The sequence below is a fragment of the Grus americana genome, chromosome 30 (assembly GCF_028858705.1).
Source record: "Grus americana isolate bGruAme1 chromosome 30, bGruAme1.mat, whole genome shotgun sequence".
NCBI classification, from domain to species: domain Eukaryota; kingdom Metazoa; phylum Chordata; class Aves; order Gruiformes; family Gruidae; genus Grus; species Grus americana.
In genome coordinates, this window is record NC_072881.1 from 139,101 (window position 1) to 158,176 (window position 19,076).

Genomic DNA, 19,076 nt, shown 5'->3' on the forward strand with positions numbered 1-19,076 from the left:
CCAGTGCCTCCCAGTAGGGACTAGGGTCCTCCCAGTAGGGACTAGGGTCCTCCCAGTGCCTCCCAGTATGGAATAGGGTCCTCCAGTAGGGACTAGGGTCCTCCCAGTATGGAATAGGGTCCTCCCAGTAGGGACTGGGGTCCTCCCAGTGCTTCCCAGTATGGAATAGGGTCCTCCAGTAGGGACTAGGGTCCTCCCAGTATGGAATAGGGCCCTCCCAGTGCCTCCCAGTACGGACTAGGGTCCTCCCAGTATGGAATAGGGTCCTCCCAGTGCTTCCCAGTATGGAATAGGGTCCTCCAGTAGGGACTAGGGTCCTCCCAGTATGGAATAGGGTCCTCCCAGTGGCTCCCAGTATGGAATAGGGTCCTCCAGTAGGGACTAGGGTCCTCCCAGTATGGACTAGGGTCCTCCCAGTGGCTCCCAGTAGGGACTACAGCCCTCCCAGTATGGACTAGGGTCCTCCCAGTGGCTCCCAGTATGGAATAGGCTCCTCCCAGTAGGGAGCTCAGCCCGCCCAGTGCCACCAGTATGAACTCGGGCCCTCCCAGTACCTCCCAGTAGGGACCAGGGCCCTCCAAGTGCCTCCCAGTATGTACTACAGCCCTCCCAGTACAACCCAGTCCATTCCAGCACCCTCTCAGCCTGTCCCAGCACCCCCCCGGTCCCCTCCCAGTGCCTCCCAGTCCCCTCCCAGTTTGCCCCAGTGCCCTCCCAACCCCTCCCAGTGCCTCCCAGTACACTCACGCTCGAGGAACTGGTGCAGGGCGTGGACGTAGTGACGCCAGGTCTGGCTCTGGGTGACGTTGAAGGTGACGTCGAGCCCCTCCGCGCGCGGGCGGATCATCATCCCTGCGCACGAGGACACGCCTCGCACGAGGGGCCTCGCACGAAGGGCTTTGCACGAGGAACAGGCCTCGCACGAGGAACGGGCCTCGCACGAGGAACGGGCCTCGCACGCCAGGCACGAGGCTGGCGCGGCACTTGCAACCCCCCGCCGTGCGTCGCACGCTGCTCGTGCGCCACTCGCACAGGCGGCGCCCTGGCTTGCACGCACCTCGCGTGAGGAGCGCACGAGGACAGACAGGGCACGCGTGAGGAGCGCGCGTCACACGGCTCCCCCCCCTCCCTTTGCACGAGGATTGTACCGGACTTGCACACCTCACGTGTAACAGCCGTGCAATGCACCATAGGGGCCCCTGGTGCGAGCCCTCGTGCAAAGGGGTGACCTTTCCCTATGCAACGCCCCCTCCCCCCCCCCAGCGCAAGGTCCCTTGTGCAAACCCTCGTGCAAGGGTCACGCTGGGGGTGGCGAGGCTGCCTGTTGCATGACCAATCCCCTCCGCCACCGCCCCCGTGCAAGGGTCCTCTTGTGCAAACCCTTGTGCGAGGGCCGGTAAGCACCGGGGAGGGGGAGGTGAGGCTGAGTGTTGCACCCCCTCCCCCTCAACACCAGGCCCCACCCGAGGTCCCTCGTGCAAGGGATCCCTCGTGCAAGCCCTCGTGCAAACCCTCGTGCAAGGGACCCCTTGTGCAAGGACCAGCGCGCTCCAGGGCTGACAAGGCTGCCCACTCCCCCACACACCACGTCCTCACCTGAGTTCCCCTCGTGCAAGGGGACCTCTCGTGCAAACCCTCGTGCGAGGGACTCCTTGTGCACCCCAGGACTGACGCCGCCGCCCATCACCCCCCACTTTCCTCCCTCCCACCCAACTCCCCCCTCCCCTCGAGTTCCCCTCGTGCGAGGTGACCCCTCGCGCGCACCCTCGTGCGAGAGAGCCCCTCGTGCACCCCAGGACTGACACTGCCGCCCATCACCCCCCCACCTTCCTTCCTCCCTCCCACCCAACTCCCCCCCTTTTGAGTTCCCATCGTGCGAGGTGACCCCTTGTGCAAACCCTCGTGCGAGAGAGCCCCTCGTGCGAGAGAACCCCTCGTGCACCCCAGGACTGATGGTGCTGCCCATCACCCCCCACCTTCCTCCCTCCCACCCAACTCCCCCCTCCCCTCGAGTTCCCCTCGTGCGAGGTGACCCCTCGGGCGCACCCTCGTGCGAGAGAACCCCTCATGCAAGAGATCCCTCGTGCGAGAGAACCCCTCGTGCACCCCAGGACTGACGAGGCCACCCATTGCCCCCCCCCCCCCCCTTCCTCCCTCCCACCCAACTCCCCCCTCCCCTCGAGTTCCCCTCGTGCGAGGTGACCCCTCGCGCGCACCCTGGTGCAAACCCTGGTGCAAACCCTCGTGCAAACCCTGGTGCGCACCAGGGGTGGCGAGTCGATCCTGGTACTTGGGGACGTGGGGGTCGACGCTCTGGAGCAGCACCCACATGGTGAGAGCGAAGAGCCCGGCCAGGAACCCGTAAAACACCAGGTAGAAAAGCAGGATCAGACCTGGGGGGGGGGGGGGGGGAAGGGGGGGGGGTCAGCACCCCAAAACCCCCCGGGGGGGAGGGGAACAACCCCCCCTTCAGGTCACAGGCACCCCGAAAAAAATCCCTCCTGGAAAAAAAAAAACCACCCCCAAAAATGTCCATTTGTCCTCCTCCCCCCCCAAAAATTAAAGGTCTTTAGAAGAGGAGGGGCAGGATTGGGGGGGGGGACACCCCGAAAATCTCATTTCCCCCCCCAAAATCATCATTATCCCCCCCAAAAATAAAATTATCCCCCCCAAAATATAATTATCCCCCCCAAAATATAATTATCCCCCCAAAAAATATAATTATCCCCCCAAAAAATATAATTATCCCCCCAAAAATAAAATTATCCCCCCCAAAAATATAATTATCCCCCCCAAAAATATAATTATCCCCCCCAAAATACATAATTACCCCCCATACGCCCCCTGATGACATCAGAGCCCCCCCAAACCTCCCTGACCCCCCCCAAACTGCCCTGACCCCCCCCCCAAAATTGCTCTCAGTGCCCCCCCAAAATAACCAGGAAATTGCCCCAACCTGCCCCCAAAATACCTTAAATTACCCCAAAATGCCCCCCCCCCGAGGCCCAAAGACCCCCCCAAAAGTGCCCCGATGACATCGAATCCCCCCCAAAAAAATGCCCCGATGACATCATAGAGCACCCCAAAAACTGCCCGGAGAGCCCCAAATCCCCCCAAACCGACCCCGATGACATCACAGACACCCCCCCAAAACTGCTCTGACCCCCCCCGCTCCCCCCAAATCCCCCCCCCACCCCAGAACCAGCCCTGAGCCCCCCCCAAACCCTGCACCGAACCCCAAATCCCTCTAATTCCCCCCAATATCAAACCCGCTCCTGGACACCCCCCCCCCCAACCATCCGGACACCCCCAAATCCCCCCAAGAGCCCTTCTGCACCCCAAAAATGCCCCTAGACCCCCCCAAATCCCCCCCCAGACCCCCAAATCCCCTCCGGACCCCCCCAAATCCCCCCCAGGCCCCCAAATCCCCTCCAGGCCCCCCCCAAATCCCCTCTGGACCCCCCCAAATCCCCCCCCCAGGCCCCCAAATCCCCTCCGGACCCCCCCAAATCCCCCCCAGCCATCTGTCCCTGCAGAACAGGGGGGTCCCCATCTGTCCGTACATTTTTGGGGGGGTCACTGCGCGGGGGGGGGGGGGTGTCCATCTGGTCACCCCCCCCCCCATGGGTGGGGGGGACCCCCCGTCGCTCCCATCCCCCAACCCGACCATGACCTACTTTCGCAGCCACCACGCGACAGATGGGGGGGGGGGCAGAACCCACCCCCTGGCCCCCCCAAACTGCCCCCCCCAAAACTGCCCCCCCCCCTTACAGCCTCATTTTGGGGGGGGGGCTACAGCTCCCCCCCATCCCCAATTGCACCCCGGTAAAAGGGGGGGTCTCCATTGCACCCATATGGGGGGGGGCCATATGGGGGGACCCCCCCAAAAAGCCGCTTTAAAAGTGGGGGGGCCCCAATGGTACCTTTAAGGGGGGGTCCTCTATGTGCCCCCCCCCCCAAATGGCACCCATGGGTGGTGGGTGTCGAAGCAAATACCCTTTTGGGGGTGTTCTATGCCCCCCCCCATTTACACCCATATTGGGGGGTCCCTATGCAGCCCCCCCCCCCGCACCCAAAGGGGGGGTCCCTATAGAAAGGGGGGGTCCCTATGGAAAGGGGGGGTGTCCCCCCACAGTGCATCCCCCTCTGCAACACCCCACGGCACCCCCAATCCCAGGGGTCCCTATGCAACCTCCCCATTGCACCCCAGGGACGCTTCCCCCCCCATTGCACCCCTAAAATTCGGGGGGGGGGGGGGCACCCAGTACGCCCCCCCCCCACCCCGAAACTTACCCCAACTGGTACCAGTTCTGCCCAGGAACTGGCGGCTCCGGGGGTCCCACACGAATGCCCGCCATTCGGCCAACATCTGCCCGCAACTTCGCTTCTCCTTGTCCCGAGCCATGTTGGGGGGCTCCGCCGTGACGACCCCCCCCCGGGCCCCCCCCCCCGCTCCCGGTATCGCTCCCGGTATCGCTCCGCTCCACCCGTACCGGGACTCGAACCCGCGACTCCCCGCTGCCGCCGCCGCCGCTGGCTTATATGGCCTCGGAGCTCCGCCCACACGCATGCCACGCCCCTTAAAGCCGCCTCGCCACGCCCCTTATGCTAATAGAGCGTGCTAAAGCCGCCGCGCCACGCCCCCTTATGCTAATAAGGACTAAAGCTCCCCGCGCCACGCCCCTTATGCTAATATGAGCTAAAGTGCCACGCCCCTTATGCTAATACGAGTCCCGAAGAGAACGTTGTAAAGGCGCCTCGCCCCGCCCCTATGGTAATGAGGGGGCGGAGCATCCCGCGGCGGTTCCCACCGTCCCCCATTGAGCGATCTGGGGGCTGGGGGGGGGGGGCTCTTAAAGGGCCCGCGCAGAGGGGGAGCTGGGAGGATGCTGGGGGATACTGGGAATGTGGGGGAGGGGTAACTGGGAGCGCTGGGGTTGGTAGGTGGAGCCTTGGGGGATGACAGGGAACTCGGTGGGGGGGTAACTGGGAGCCCTGGGGTGTTACTGGGAGCCCTGGGGGGTTACTGGGAGTACTGGGAGATAACTGGGAGCCCTGGGGGGATTACTGGGAGATAACTGGGAGCCCTAGAGGGTTACTGGGAGCCCTGGGGGGGTTACTGGGAGATAACTGGGAGCCCTAGAGGGTTACTGGGAGCCCGGGGAAGGGTTACTGGGAGCACCGGGGGATTACCGGGGGGTAACTGGGAGAGCTGCAGAGTTACTGGGAGGCTACTGGGAGCACTGGGGAAGGGAACTGGGACCACTCCTCGCTTGGTTATTAAGGAGGGGGCGGGGCTAAGGAGGGGGCGGGGCCTGGGAGGGAAGGTCACCCGGGGTCAAGGATGTGGGGGAGCCCCCCCTCCCCCCCCTCCTCCGGGCCCGTTCCCAGTTTGCCCAGTCTCAAACTGGTCGGGCTGGTCCGGCCAGACTGGGAAGTGCCGCTGTCCCCCCGGGTGGGGGGGGGGTTATGGGTGCCCCCGAGGTTGGGGGGGGGGGGTTATGGGTGCCCACGATGTGGGGTGGGGGGCTATGGGTGGGGAGTTGTGGGTGCCCCCGAGGTTGGGGGGGGGAGGTATGGGTGCCCCCGGGGGGGGGTATGGGTGCCCACGATGGGGGGGGGAGTTATGGGGGGGGGGGGTTGTGGGTGCCCGGGGGGGGGGGGAACGGGTATGGGTGCCCGCGGGGTTATGGATGGGGGGCTATGGGTGCCCCAAGTGTGGGTGGGGGCTATGGGAGGGGGAGGCCGGAGGTGCCCCGGGGGTTATGGGTGCCCACGGTGGGGGGGGGCTATGGGTGGGGGGTTATGGGTGCCCCTGGGGGGGGGGGTGTATGGGTGCCTATGGGTGCCCCCGGGGGGCCTATGGGTGCCCCTAGGGTTGTTATGGGTGGGGGGGCCGGAGGTTCCCCGGGGGTTATGGGTGCCCCTGGGGGTGCTGTGGGTGGGGGTGCTGTGGGTGGGGGGGCCGAGGGGCCCCGGTCCCGCCCCCGGGGGATTTGGTTAATCCCTGGGCAGGGCTAATCCAGCCCCGGGGCACCGGGAACCGCGCGGGGACCGGAGCTGCGCAGGTGGGTCCCATGGGTGGGGGGGGGGGGTCCCATGGGTAGGGGGACATGGGGCTGGGGGGTCCCATGGGTGGCGGTTCCCATGGGTGGGGGGGCATGGGAGGGGTCCCATGGGTGGGGGGGTCCCATGGGTGGGGTGTCCTGGAGGGGGGACATGGGAGGGGTCCCATGGGTGGGGGGGTCCCATGGATGGGGGGACCTGGGGCTGGGGTGTCCCATGGGTGGGGGCTCCCATGGGTGGGGAGTCCTGGAGGGGGGACATGGGAGGGGTTCCATGGGTGGGGGGGGTGTCCCATGGATGGGGGAACCTGGGGCTGGGGGGGTCCCATGGGTGTTCCCATGGGTGGGGAGTCCTGGGGTGGGGGGACATGGGAGGGGTCCCATGGGTGGGGGTGTCCCATGGATGGGGGGACATGGGGCTGGGGTGTCCCATGGGTGGGGGTTCCCATGGGTGGGGGGGTCTGGTGGGGAGGGATCCTATGGGTGGGGGACCTGGAGTTGGGGTGTCCCACGGATCGGGGTTCGCATGGCAGGGGGAGGGGGCATGGGGGGGGGTCCCAGGGGTGGGGAGACATGGGGAGGGGTCCTATGGGTGGGGGACCTGGGGCTGGGGTGTTCCATGGGTGGGGGGGTCCTATAGGTGGGGGGCTTGGGGCTGGCGTCTCCCATGGGTGGGGTGTCCTGGAGATGGGGGGGGGTCCCAGGGATGGGGGGGGTCCTAGGAGGTGCTGGGGGTGAGGGGTCCTGTGGGTGGGGGATACGAGGCTGTGGGTTCCCATGGGTGGAGGGGGTCCCATGGGTGGGGGTCCCCTGGGGGTGTGGGGGGTGCTGGACACCCAGGTCCCCCCGGGGTGAGGGGTCACTGGGTGCCCCCCCCTTCCCAGCATCCTTTGGGGGGGTGGGGGCTGGGTGTCTCCCAGAATCCTTTGCGGCGCCGTTCTCGCCCGCGGGTGGGGGGGGTGACGCCCTTCCCGTCGCGCCCCGCGGCCGCGGTGCATTGTGGGATGGGGGGGGGGGGAAGGGGGCAGCTCTCGTGCGAGGGGCCGTGAAAGCGGCTTAGGCACGAGCCCCGCTGAGCCGCTTACCCGCTAATTATAGCGCGCCGGCCCTTTAAGAGCGGTGACCTTGCCTGTGGCGGGGTTAATCCCCATTGGGGGGGGGGGGGACACACGCGCGTCGCTGTCCTCGTGCGATGCACGAGGGCTCACCCGTGTGTCGTCTGTCCCCCGCTGCAGCCATGGATATCGGCGGCCTGGAGACGGTGGTGGCCAACTCGGCCTACGTATCAGCCCGCGGCGGCGGCGGCGGCGGCTCGGGAGCTTCGGGACGGGACCGACGACAACGCGCCCGTCTCCGCTTGCCCCACATCTCGCAGTGCGAGGCCCTACGAGCCCGCCTGGCCGGGGGGGACCCCGCTCGTGGGGGTCACGGGGTTCAAAATGGCGTCACGGCGGGGAAAAACGACGTCGCGGGGGCCCAAAACGGCATCACGGGGGGAAAAAGCGGTGGCGGAGGGGCACAAAATGGCGTCCGCGGGGCACAAAATGGCGGTGGAGGGGACCAAAATGGCGGCTCGCACGGAGGCGGCCATCTTGTGGAGGATACTTCCTTCCGGTGGCAGTGCGTGGAGCAGCCAATCGGGAAGCTGCTGTTCCAGCGGTTCCTGGAAGGGACGCCGGGATTGGCCGCGGCGGGGGCGCTGTGGGCGGAGCTGGAGGCCTACGAGCGGTGTGAGGACGCAGAGCGAGGCGGGGCGGCTGCGGCCCTGAGGGGGCGGTTCTTCACCCCGGGCGGGGCCGAGCACTGCGGCTTCCTCAGCGCTGCTGCCACGGCACCGCCCACAGGTGAGGCTCCACCCACCGCCAATGGCGGCCATGATACCTCCAATAGCGGCCATGATAGTTATGGTGGCCATGATACCTCCAATGGCAGCCATGACATTGCCAACGGTGGCCATGATACCTCCAATGGCGGCCATGACATCGCCAATGGTGGCCATGACACCTCCAACGGCAGCCATGATACCACCAACAGCGGCCATGATACATCCAGTAGTGACCGTGATACCGCCAACGGCAGCCATGATAGCAATGGTGGCCGTGATAGGCCCAATGGTGGCGTTGACAGCCCCACTGGCAGCCATGATAGCGATGGTGACCATGACAGGCTCAATGGCGGCCATGATACTGCCAACAAAGAACATGATGCCCCCAATGGTGGTCTTAACATGCCTGTTGGTGACCATGGTGCTCCTGCTGGTGGCCATGACACCTCCAATGGTGGCCATGACAATGACAACTGCCATGACACCCCCAACAGTGGCAATGACACCCCCAATGGTGCCATGATACCCTCAACGGTGGTCCTCAACACCACTGTTAGTGTTCACAATACCCCTGCTGGTGGCCATGACACCCCCAATGGTAGCCTGAAGACCCCGTTGGTGGCCATGACACTCCCGTTGGTGGCCATGATGGTGTTGGCAGCCATAACACCCCCAAAAGCAGCCGCGCTGCCTCTTCACGGGCACCAGAACATCCCCAAACAGTGGCCGCGCCACCTTCTCCCCCTCCACAGGTGCCACCGCCTCCGCAGAAGCCTTTGGGCAAGCGCGACGAGAGTTACTGGCCCACCTGGAGGCGGTGGCCTGGTACCCGTACCGAGCGTCACCGGAATTCGGGCGCTTCGTGCAGTTCAAGTGGCTGGAGGGGCAGGCGGTGGGCGCCGAGGCCTTCGTCGACTTCAGGGTGCTGGGCAAGGGCGGCTTCGGCGAGGTCTGTGCCTGCCAGCGCCGCGCCACCGGCAAGATGTACGCCAACAAGCGCCTCAACAAAAAGCGCCTCAAGAAGCGCCAGGGCTACGAGGTGGGACCCCCGTGGGAGACAGGGTGGGGACGGCGGGTGGCCCCGTTGGTCATCCCGCTGGCCCCGCCGCCGTCCCACTGCTTGGCATGTGCAACCTGCGTGTCCTTGGCATGTTCCTCCCATGTTTTCCTTGGCGTGTGTCACCTGTGTTTTCCTTGGCGTGTGCCACCTGCGTGTCCCTGGCATGTTCCTCCCATGTTTTCCTTGGTGTGTGTCACCTGCATGTCCTTGGTGTGTTCCTCCCATGTTTTCCTTGGCATGTGCCACCTGTGTTTTCCTTGGCGTGTGCCACCCGCATGTCCTTGGTGTGTTCCTCCCATGTTTTCCTTGGCGTGTGCCACCTGCATGTCCTTGGCGTGCTCCTCCCATGTTTTCCATGGCGTGTCACCTGTGTTTTCCTTGGTGCGTTCCTCCCATGTTTTCCTTGGCATGTGCCACCCGTGTTTTCCTTGGCGTGTGCCACCCGCATGTCCTTGGTGTGTTCCTCCCATGTTTTCCTTGGCATGTGCCACCTGCATGTCCTTGGCGTGCTCCTCCCATGTTTTCCATGGCGTGTGTCACCTGTGTTTTCCTTGGTGCGTTCCTCCCATGTTTTCCTTGGCATGTGCCACCTGCGTGTCCTCGGCGTGGGCTGGACCGTCACCAGCCGCGCGCCCTTGGCGTGTGCTTGGCGTGTGCAGGCGGCACTGGTGGAGAAGCGGATCCTGGCGCGGGTGCACAGCCGCTTCATCGTCTCACTGGCTTGCGCCTTCCAGACCAAGACCGACCTCTGCCTCGTCATGACCCTCATGAACGGCGGCGACCTGCGGTAAGCGTGTCCTTGGTATGTGCATGTCACCCAGCAGTGTGTCTCGCATGTCCTTAGTGTGTGCAAGTGCCACAAGTGCAACGGGAGTGAGGCCAACGCCAGCTTCCCCAAGCCACGTACCCAGCATGTCCCTGGGTGCTGGCATGTCCTTAGCGTGTTCTTAGCATGTAGACGTGCCACACATGCAATGTGGACAAGGCCAACCCTGTGTTCTCCAAGGTGTGTCCCTGGGTACTGGCGTGTCATTAGTGTGTCCTTAGCATGTGAAGGTATCACACATTCACCATGGATGAGGCCAACCTTGGGTGCCCCATACCACATCCCCAGGTGCTGGCATGTCCTTAGCATGTCCTTAGCATGTGCAGGTGGTTTATTCATGCAATGTGGACAAGGCCAACCTTGGGTTCCCCATGTCATGTCCCCAGTGTGTCCCCAGGTTCTGACGTCTCCCTGGGCACAGACATGTCCTTAGCGTGTCCTTAGCATGTTCACGTACTGCGCTTGTAACGTGGACGAGGCCAACCCCAAGTTCCCTAAGCCGTGTCCCCAGCGTGTCCCTGGGTGCTGGCGTGTCTCCGGGTGCTGGCATGTCCTTAGTGTGTGCTTGGCATGTCAGGTACCACATGTACAACGTGGACGAGGACAACCCCGGGTTTCCCGAGCCACGGGCCGTGTTTTACGCCGCCCAGATCCTGCTGGGGTTGGAGCACCTGCACCAGCATCGCATCGTCTACCGCGACCTCAAGCCCGAGAACGTCCTCCTCGATGATGCCGGTGACGTTGGGGCCGGGAACGTTGGGGACATCGGGGCACGTGGGGACATCGGGGACATTGGGGGGCATGGGGACATTGGGGGATGTGGGGAGATGGGGACATTGGGGATTTGAGAGGATGTGGGGACATGGTGGACATTTGGGACGTTGGGTGGTGTGAAGATATGGGGGACATTAAGGGACACGGGGACATTGGGGACATTTGGGACATGAGGGACATCAGGGACATTGGGATATTCGAGCACGTAGGGGGACATTGAGGGACATGGGGACATCAGGGACATTGGGGACATGGGGCATGTTGGAGATGTGGGGACATTGGGAGGACATGGAATCATCGGGGACGTTTAGGACGCAGGAGATATGGGGGACATGGGGACATCAGGAACGCTGGGGGACAGGGGGACATTGAGGACATGGGGACACTGGGGGAATGTGAGGGACAGGAGGACATCCAGGACATTGGGGACATCAGGGATGTTGGGGACATGGGGGTGCTGGGGACGTGGAGGGGAAAGAGGAGGACACGGAGGGACGTGGAGGTCCATGGGTGTTACTGGGAGCCTGGGAGGGGGTAACTGGGAGGCACTGGGAGGGCTACTGGTGGTTACTGGTGGTTACTGGTGTAGGCCACGTCCGTCTGTCTGACATGGGTTTGGCCGTGGAGCTCAAGGAGGGACAGAGCAAAACCCGCGGCTACGCTGGGACCCCAGGTAGGGGACACGGGGGGGACACGGGGTGGCAGGGAGGTGTGGGTCCCTCATCCCTGCTCCCCCCCGGACACCTGGGACCCCCCCGGTCACCTGGGTCCTGCAGGGTTCATGGCGCCGGAGGTGCTGCGGGATGAGGAGTACGACTGGTCTGTTGACTACTTCACGCTGGGGGTGACCATCTACGAGATGCTGGAGGCCAAGGGACCCTTCCGCAGACGGGGGGAGAAGGTGCCCAGTAACTCCCAGTAACACCCAGTAAAACCTCTCAGAAAGCCCCCAAAACCTCCCTGGACCCCCAAGAACCCCCAAGAACCTCCCAGAAACCTCCCAAGAACCACCAACGGATCTTCCAGGAATCCCAAGACCCCTCAGAACCTCCCAGAAACCTCCCAGGAACACCCAGAAACCCCCAAGAACCTCCCAGAAACCCTCAAGAACCTCTCAAGACCCCCCAAGAACCTCCCAGGAACCTCCCAGGAATCTCCCAGGAATCCCAGGAGCCCCCAAGAACCTCCCAGGAACCCCCAGGAACCCCAAAAACCTCCCAGAAACCTCCAGAAACTTCTCAAGAACCCCCAGGAACCCCAAGAACCTCCCAGAAACCCCCAAGAACCCCTAAGAACCTCCCAGGAACCCCAAGAACCCCTGTCCCCACAGGTGGAGAACAAGGAGGTGACACGGCGCATCCTCCATGACCCCGTCAGCTACTCAGACCGGTTCAGCCCGGCGGCGCGGGCGGCCTGCGAGGGTCTGCTGGCCAAGGACCCCAGCACCCGCCTCGGTTTCCGGGGCAACGACTGCGCCCAACTCAAGGCGCACCCACTCTTCGCCACCGTCAACTGGGGACGCCTCGAGGCAGGTAACCCCTGCCAGGCCAAAATGGGGGGCAGGAGGTGGGGACGTGGGAACTGGGTGCTGGTGGGCATTGGGTGGTCACCAAATGGGGGTCGTTGGGTGTTGGGTGCTTCAAAAATGGGTCTCCAGTGGGTGATGGGTGCTCATGGGAGTGGGTCTCATTGGGTGCTCAATGGATGTGGGTCTTCACCGGGTGTTGGGTGCTCATGGAAGTGGGTCCCCTTGAGTGTTGGGTGCTCCAGAAATAAGGTCTCCAATGGGCGTTGGGTGCTCAATGGATGTGGCTCCTAATGGGTGTTGGGTGGTCATGGGTCCCATTGGGCGTTGGGTGCTCCAGAAATGGGGTCTCCAATGGGCTTTGGGTGTCCATGGAGGTGGGTCCCATTGGGCGTTGGGTGCTGATGGAGGTGGGTCCCATTGGGTGTCCATGGAGGTGGGTCCCATTGGGTGTTGGGTGCTTCAGAAATGGGGTCTCCAATGGGCTTTGGGTGTCCACGGAGGTGGGTCCCATTGGGTGTTGGGTGTCCATGGAGATGGGTCCCATTGGGTGTGGGTGTCCATGGAGGTGGGTCCCATGGGGCATTGGGTGTCCATGGAGGTGGGTCCCATCGGGTGTCCATGGAGGTGGGTCCCATGGGGCATTGGGTGTCCATGGAGGTGGGTCCCATTGGGTGTGGGTGTCCATGGAGGTGGGTCCTATGGGGCATTGGGTGTCCATGGAGGTGGGTCCCATTGGGTGTCCATGGAGGTGGGTCCCATCGGGTGTGGGTGTCCATGGAGATGGGTCCCATTGGGTGTCCATGGAGGTGGGTCCCATTGGGTGTGGGTGTCCATGGAGATGGGTCCCATTGGGTGTGGGTGTCCATGGAGGTGGGTCCCATGGGGCATTGGGTGTCCATGGAGGTGGGTCCCATTGGGTGCCCACGGAGGTGGGTCCCATCGGGTGTCCATGGAGGTGGGTCCCATTGGGTGTGGGTGTCCATGGAGGTGGGTCCTATGGGGCATTGGGTGTCCATGGAGGTGGGTCCCATTGGGTGTGGGTGTCCATGGAGATGGGTCCCATTGGGTGTCCATGGAGGTGGGTCCCATTGGGTGTGGGTGTCCATGGAGATGGGTCCCATTGGGCGTTGGGTGCTGATGGAGGTGGGTCCCTTTGGCCATTGGGTGTCCAGCAACGTGCTCTCCAACGTGTGTTGAGTTCTCCACGCTGTCACCCCCCTCCCCGTCCCCCAAATCCCACGATCCCGGGTGTTACCGTTAACGTTGGGGTTCTCCAACCCCACCCCCAGGTTTGGTGCCCCCCCCGTTCGTCCCGGACCCCCGTCGCGTTTACGCCAAAGACCTGGGGGACGTCGGGGCCTTCTCCTCGGTGCGGGGGGTGGAGCTGGACGCGGGGGACACGGCGCTGTGCGACGCCTTCGCCTCGGGGACCGTCCCCATCCCCTGGCAGGAGGAACTGATCGAAACGGGGGTTTTCCAAGAATTGAATATTTGGGGCCCCCCCGGGACGTTACCCCCCGATTTAGATCCCACCGGGGCACCCGGTGGCGGGGGGACACGATCGGCTACTTGTCGTTTGCTGTGATGGGGAGGGGTGTACCCCAAAAAATGAGGGGGTGGGCGTCCCAAAAAATGGGGGAGGCACCTCAAAAATGGGTGGGAGCACCTCAAAAATGGGGGGGCACCTCAAAAATGGGGGGGGCACCTCAAAAATGGGGGGGGCACCTCAAAAAATGGGGGGGGGGCATCCTGTAAATGAGGAGGGACATCCCCAGAATGAGGGGGGACATCCCGAAAATGAGGGGGGGGACACCCTAAAAGTGAGGGAGGTGCATCCCAAAAATGGGGGGGCACACCGTAAAAATGGGGGGGCACTGGAAAAATGAGGTGGGGGCACCCGAAAAATGAGGGGGGCATACCCCAAAAATGGGGGGGGGACACATCCCAAAAATAAGGGAGGACATGCTAAAAATGAGGGAGGACATCCCCAAAAATGGGGGGGGCACCCCAAAAATGAGAGGGGGCACCCTTGGGGTCGTTCAGATTGGGGGGGGCGGTCTGTTGCACCCCATAAATGGGGAAGATTGAAATTGGGGTGCCCCCCCCCCTTCTGGATGTGCAGGGGGGAGACACCCCGTAAATGGGGTGAAAATGAGGGGTGTCCACCCCCTTTGGGGTATCTGGGGGGGAGAAGTGGGGGTGCCCCCACCCTGCGGTATGGGGAACCCCAAAATTGCGGAGGACCCCCCCCGGGGGTATCTAGAATGGGGAACCCAAAAGGGGGGGGGGGTCCTCCCTTGGGGTATCTGGAAGGGGGGGGGCAAAAGTGGGGGTACCCCCATGGTGTGGGTGGAATGGGGGACCCCAAAACTGCACCCCCAAATGAGCAGGGCCCCCCCCAAACCTCCAGGACACCCCCAAAGCGAGCCAGCTCTCACCAAAGACACCCCCCCCCCCAAAAAAGAAAGGGGAACCCCAACCTAGGGACCCCCCCCCCAAAAAAAATTTGGGCCCACGCAGGGGACACCCCAAAACCCAACGAGCTCCCCAAGTCCCCCCCCCAGGAAAGAGGGGACACCCCAAAAAAGGGGGGGGGCTCTGGGGACACCCCAAAACCTGAGATTCCCCCCTCAAAAATTGGGGACACCCCCCCCCCGCCGGACCTCAGGGCCCCCCCTCAGCTCGGTGCCACCCTGGGGGGGAGGGGACCCCCCCAAAAAAAAGGGGGTGCCCCCCCCGTCTGTACAATAAACTGTGGTTGTTGCTGCTCCATGTGGGGGTTGGTTGGGGGGGGGGGCCTGTCACCCCCCTGTCACCCCCCACCCCGTGGTGCCACCCCCCCAATGTCCCCCCAGTGTCACCCTGTGCCCCCCCCGTGCCCCTCCATGTCCCTGTGTCCCCCCATTGTCTCCCCAGTGCCCCCCCAAGTCCCAATGTCCCCCCCTGTCCCCCCATCTCCCCCTGTGTCCCCCCCATCCCTCCCATCCCCATGGCCCCCCCCCGGCCCCCCCATGTCCCCCCCTGTCCCCCAATGTCCCCGTGTCCCCCCCATCCCCCAGTGCCCCCCCAATGTCCCCATGTCCCCCCCATCCCTCCCATCCCCAAGTGCCCCCCCGGCCCCCCCCCATGTCCCCCAGTGCCCCCCCCAAGTCCCAATGTCCCCCTGTCCCCCCTGGGTCCCCATGTCCCCCCCCATCCCCCCGTGTCCCCCCCATGTCCCCCCAAGTCCCAATGTCCCCATGTCCCCCCCGTGTCGTCCCCCCCATGTCCCCCCCATCCCTCCCATCCCCAAGTGCCCCCCCGGCCCCCCCCCATGTCCCCCAGTGCCCCCCCCAAGTCCCAATGTCCCCCTGGGTCCCCATGTCCCCCCCGTGTGTCCCCCCCATGTCCCCCCCCATCCCCCCGTGTCCCCCCCATGTCCCCCCAAGTCCCAATGTCCCCATGTCCCCCCCCGTGTGTGTCCCCCCGTGTCCCCCCCATCCCTCCCATCCCCAAGTGCCCCCCCGGCCCCCCTCCCATGTCCCCCAGTGCCCCCCCCAAGTCCCAATGTCCCCCTGGGTCCCCATGTCCCCCCCGTGTGTCCCCCCCATGTCCCCCCAAGTCCCAACGTCCCCATGTCCCCCCCCGTGTGTCCCCCCCCGTGTCCCCCCCATGTCCCCCCCATCCCTCCCATCCCCAAGTCCCCCCAAGTCCCAATGTCCCGGTGTCCCCCCCCCCCCCCGTCCCACCCCATGTCCCCCCCATGTCCCCCCCAATGTCCCCATGTCCCCCCCCCCGTGTCGTGTCCCCCCCCCCCCGGCCGAGGCCACCTCAGCTCTACGGTGTTTATTGGCGTCTCTAACACTCACTGATGCAGATAAATAGTGGACATTGGTCACCGCCGCCACCGACCGCCGCCGCGGGGACACCGAGGGGACATCCCCGCCGCCACCACCCCCACCCCACCCCACCACCACCACCACCACCACCACGGGGACCCCCTCCCCAACGGGGACACCTCCCCCCAGCCGGGGAACGTCACCGCTGAGGCCACCTCCTTGGGGGACACGCTTCGCTGGGGACGTCCCTCGTGGAGGCCACCTCCCTTTGGGGACACGCTCAGGGCCACCACGTTGGGGACCACCACCACCACCCCCCTCCGCTGCCCCCCCCCCCCATGGAGGCCACCTCACTGGGGCCACCCCATCGAGGTCACCCAGTTGGGGACGTGCCATGGGGACGTCCGCCGTGGAGGTCACCCCATTGAGGTCACTCCATTGGGGACATCACATTGAGGTCATCCAGTTGGGGACGTGCCATGGGGACATCCGCCGTGGTCACCCCAGTGAGGTCACCCCATTGGGGATGTCCCTTTGGGACCACCCTCAGGGCCATCCCGTTGGGGACATTCCCCATGGAGATCACCCTATGGAGGCCACCCCATGGAGGTCACCTCATGGAGGTCACCCCCCTTGGTGACATCTCTTTGGGGCCACCCTCAGGGCCACCCCAATGGGGACATCCTCCATGGAGGCCACCTCACTGGGCCCACCCCCATTGAGGTCACCCTATTGGTGACATTCCATGGAGACCTCCCCCATGGAGGTCACCTCATTGAGGTCACCCCCTTGGGGACAACCTCCATGGAGGCCACCCCATTGGTGACATCCCCCACGGAGGCCACCTCACTGCAGCCACCCCATTGAGGTCACCCCGTTGGGGACATCCCTTTGGGGCCACCCTCAGGGCCATTCTTTTGAGGACCTCCTCCGTGGAGGCCACCTCACGGAGGTCACCCCGTTGGGGACATCCCTTTGGGGACACCCTCAGGGCCACCCCAATGGGGACATCCTCCATGGAGGCCACCTCATGGGGGACATCCCAGTGGGGACAAGCCCCATGGAGACCACCTCATGGAGGTCACCCCATTGGGGACATCCCATGGAGGCCACCTCATGGGGGAGGACATCCCAATGGGGACAAGCGCCATTGAGGCCACCTCACTGGTGACACCCCATGGTGATGTCCCCCGTTGAGGTGACCCCATTGGGGACATCCCTTTGGTGACACCCAACGATGACGTCCCCCATTGAGGTCACATGGTTGGTGACACCCCATGTTGAAGTCCCTCGTTGAGGTGACCCCATTGGGGACATCCCTTTGGTGACACCCCATGGCAACGTCCCCCGTTGAGGTGACCCCCCTTGGTGACACCCCACGATGACGTCCCCCGTTGAGGTCACATGGTTGGTGACACCCCATGGCGACGTCCCCCGTTGAGGTGACCCCCCTTGGTGACACCCCACGATGACGTCCCCCGTTGAGGTCACATGGTTGGTGACACCCCACGGTGACGTCCCCCATTGAGGCCACGCCCTGCAGGTCACCCCATGGAGCCCCGCCCCCCACGCCCCTCCCCCCCCGGTGTCCCCAGGGTCCCCTCCCCCCGCCCCTCCCCCCCCATTATTTTTTTTTTTCCCTCTTCCCCTTTTTCGCTCGATTTTGCCTTTTTTTTGTTTTCTCTCCTCGGTTTTGTGGTTTTTTTGGTGGTTTTTTTTTGTCCGGTTTTTGTTGGTTTTTTTTTTTTTAAATCCGGGCGGGTCCCCCCCTAAAGTGCGGTGGGGGCGGGGACACGGGGGGGGGGGGGGGGGGGGGACACGCGTGGGGGGTGGGGGTGGGGGAGGGGAGAGTCAGTAGCAAACGCGGCCACGAAAAGTGCAAACGGGAGGAGGGGGCCGCGGCCGGGGGGGGGGGGTGGGGGGTGTTGCACGAGGGGGCTCGCACGGGGAGAAGGGCGGGGTGGGTGGGCCTTGCACGAGGATCAGCCTTGCACGAGGCTCGGGCTTGCACGAGGGTGGGGCTTGCACGAGGATCAGCCTTCTGCAGGGACGGTCCTTGCACGAGGGCGGGTCCTGCGCAAGGATCAGCCTTTGCAGGAGAATGGGCCTCGCACAAGGATGGGCCTTGCACGAGGCGGCGCCTTGCACGAGGACCACGTTTGCACAAGGACGGTCCTCGCACGAGGATGCAGCTCATGCAAGGATGGTTCTCACAGGAGGACGGGCCTTGCACGAGGATGTGCCTCGCGCAAGGACCGCCCTCACGCGAGGAGGGCTTTTGCACAAGAACAGCCCTCGTGCAAGGAGGAGCTTTGCACAAGGCTGTCCCTTGCACACGTGGCGGGGGGGGGGGGAGGCGACGGCCTCGCACGGCCGGGCGTAGCGTGGGGGCGGCCTTGCACGAGGGCGGGGGGGAGCGTGAGAGGGGCCTGGCGTGGGTGTGCGTTGCACGAGGCTGGGCCTTGCACAGGGGCGCATTGCATAAAGACGGGCCTTGCACGGGGATGGGGTGTGGCACGGGCGTGGCACGAGGAGGGCGGTGCCGACCATGCACGCTCGTGCGAGGCACGAGGGAGTGCGGGAGGGGCGGAGGGCCGTGCAACGGGGAAGACACCGGGCGGCACCTGGCCATGCGACGCACGAGGATGCTCCTTGCACACCCGTGCATCGCACGCGGATGGCCTTTGCGCAGCCGCGTGTTGCACGAGGCTGCTCGTTGCACGAGGCTCCACCTTGCCTGGCCGTGCGTTGCACGAGGATGCCCCTCACACAAATGTGCCGCACCGGGGCACGCTCCTTGCACGCCCGCGCCTTGCACGAGGATGGCGTGTGTCGTGTTGTGTCCCCCCCCCCCGCCCCATAGGAAGACGTGGGGCCTCGCACGCCCCTCGCACGCCCCTCGCACGCTGCGGGGGGGGGGGGGGCACACACACACACGCTGGAATGTCGCTGCGATGCCGTAAGGTGCCAAGGGGGGGGTCGGGTTTTGGGGGGTCCCGGGATAGTGGGGGGGACCCCAGGTGGTGGGGGGAGGGGCCCTGGGTTATTGGGGGCCCTTGTGGGGGGGGAGGGGGCGTTTGGGGGTGCAAAATCCTGCGGGGGGGGGCTGTATATTGGGGGGGTCCCCTATACTGGGGGGTGGGGGGGTCCCCTCACTATTTTGGGGGGGCCCGGGGGGGT

General features: G+C 64.6%; 2 protein-coding genes across 2 annotated transcripts in view; one reads left to right on the forward strand and one right to left on the reverse strand.

Moving 5' to 3' along the window:
- LOC129197879 (sodium/potassium-transporting ATPase subunit beta-2-like) overlaps positions 1-4,499 on the reverse strand; it is a 6,639-nt gene extending 2,140 nt beyond the window's left edge. The window contains exons 1-3 of the mRNA XM_054806680.1: positions 4,294-4,499; positions 2,265-2,393; positions 720-852 (exon numbers count right to left, since the gene is read on the reverse strand). Coding sequence (XP_054662655.1) covers positions 720-852; positions 2,265-2,393; positions 4,294-4,405 — 374 coding nt within the window. The 5' untranslated portion in view covers positions 4,406-4,499. The remainder of the gene's footprint in view (positions 1-719; positions 853-2,264; positions 2,394-4,293) is intronic.
- A 1,482-nt stretch (positions 4,500-5,981) lies between these two features.
- Positions 5,982-13,680, forward strand: GRK1 (G protein-coupled receptor kinase 1). Its single transcript, XM_054806735.1, has 9 exons — positions 5,982-6,068; positions 7,301-7,909; positions 8,643-8,929; positions 9,610-9,737; positions 10,354-10,511; positions 11,140-11,223; positions 11,327-11,451; positions 11,881-12,082; positions 13,368-13,680. The coding sequence occupies exons 2-9, from the start codon at positions 7,303-7,305 to the stop codon at positions 13,661-13,663; spliced, it is 1,887 nt and encodes a 628-aa protein (XP_054662710.1). The 5' UTR covers positions 5,982-6,068; positions 7,301-7,302; the 3' UTR covers positions 13,664-13,680.
- The last annotated feature ends 5,396 nt before the right edge of the window (positions 13,681-19,076 follow it).

What these genes read in the sequence shown, in the direction of transcription:
- GRK1 (XM_054806735.1), top strand. Translation starts at nt 7,303, where the DNA reads ATGGATATCGGCGGCCTGGAGACGGTGGTGGCCAACTCGGCCTACGTA. An exon ending in CGTCCTCCTCGATGATGCCG is followed by an intron (nt 10,512 to 11,139) that starts GTGACGTTGGGG and finishes TTACTGGTGTAG; the next exon opens with GCCACGTCCGTCTGTCTGAC. An exon ending in CGGCTACGCTGGGACCCCAG is followed by an intron (nt 11,224 to 11,326) that starts GTAGGGGACACG and finishes TGGGTCCTGCAG; the next exon opens with GGTTCATGGCGCCGGAGGTG.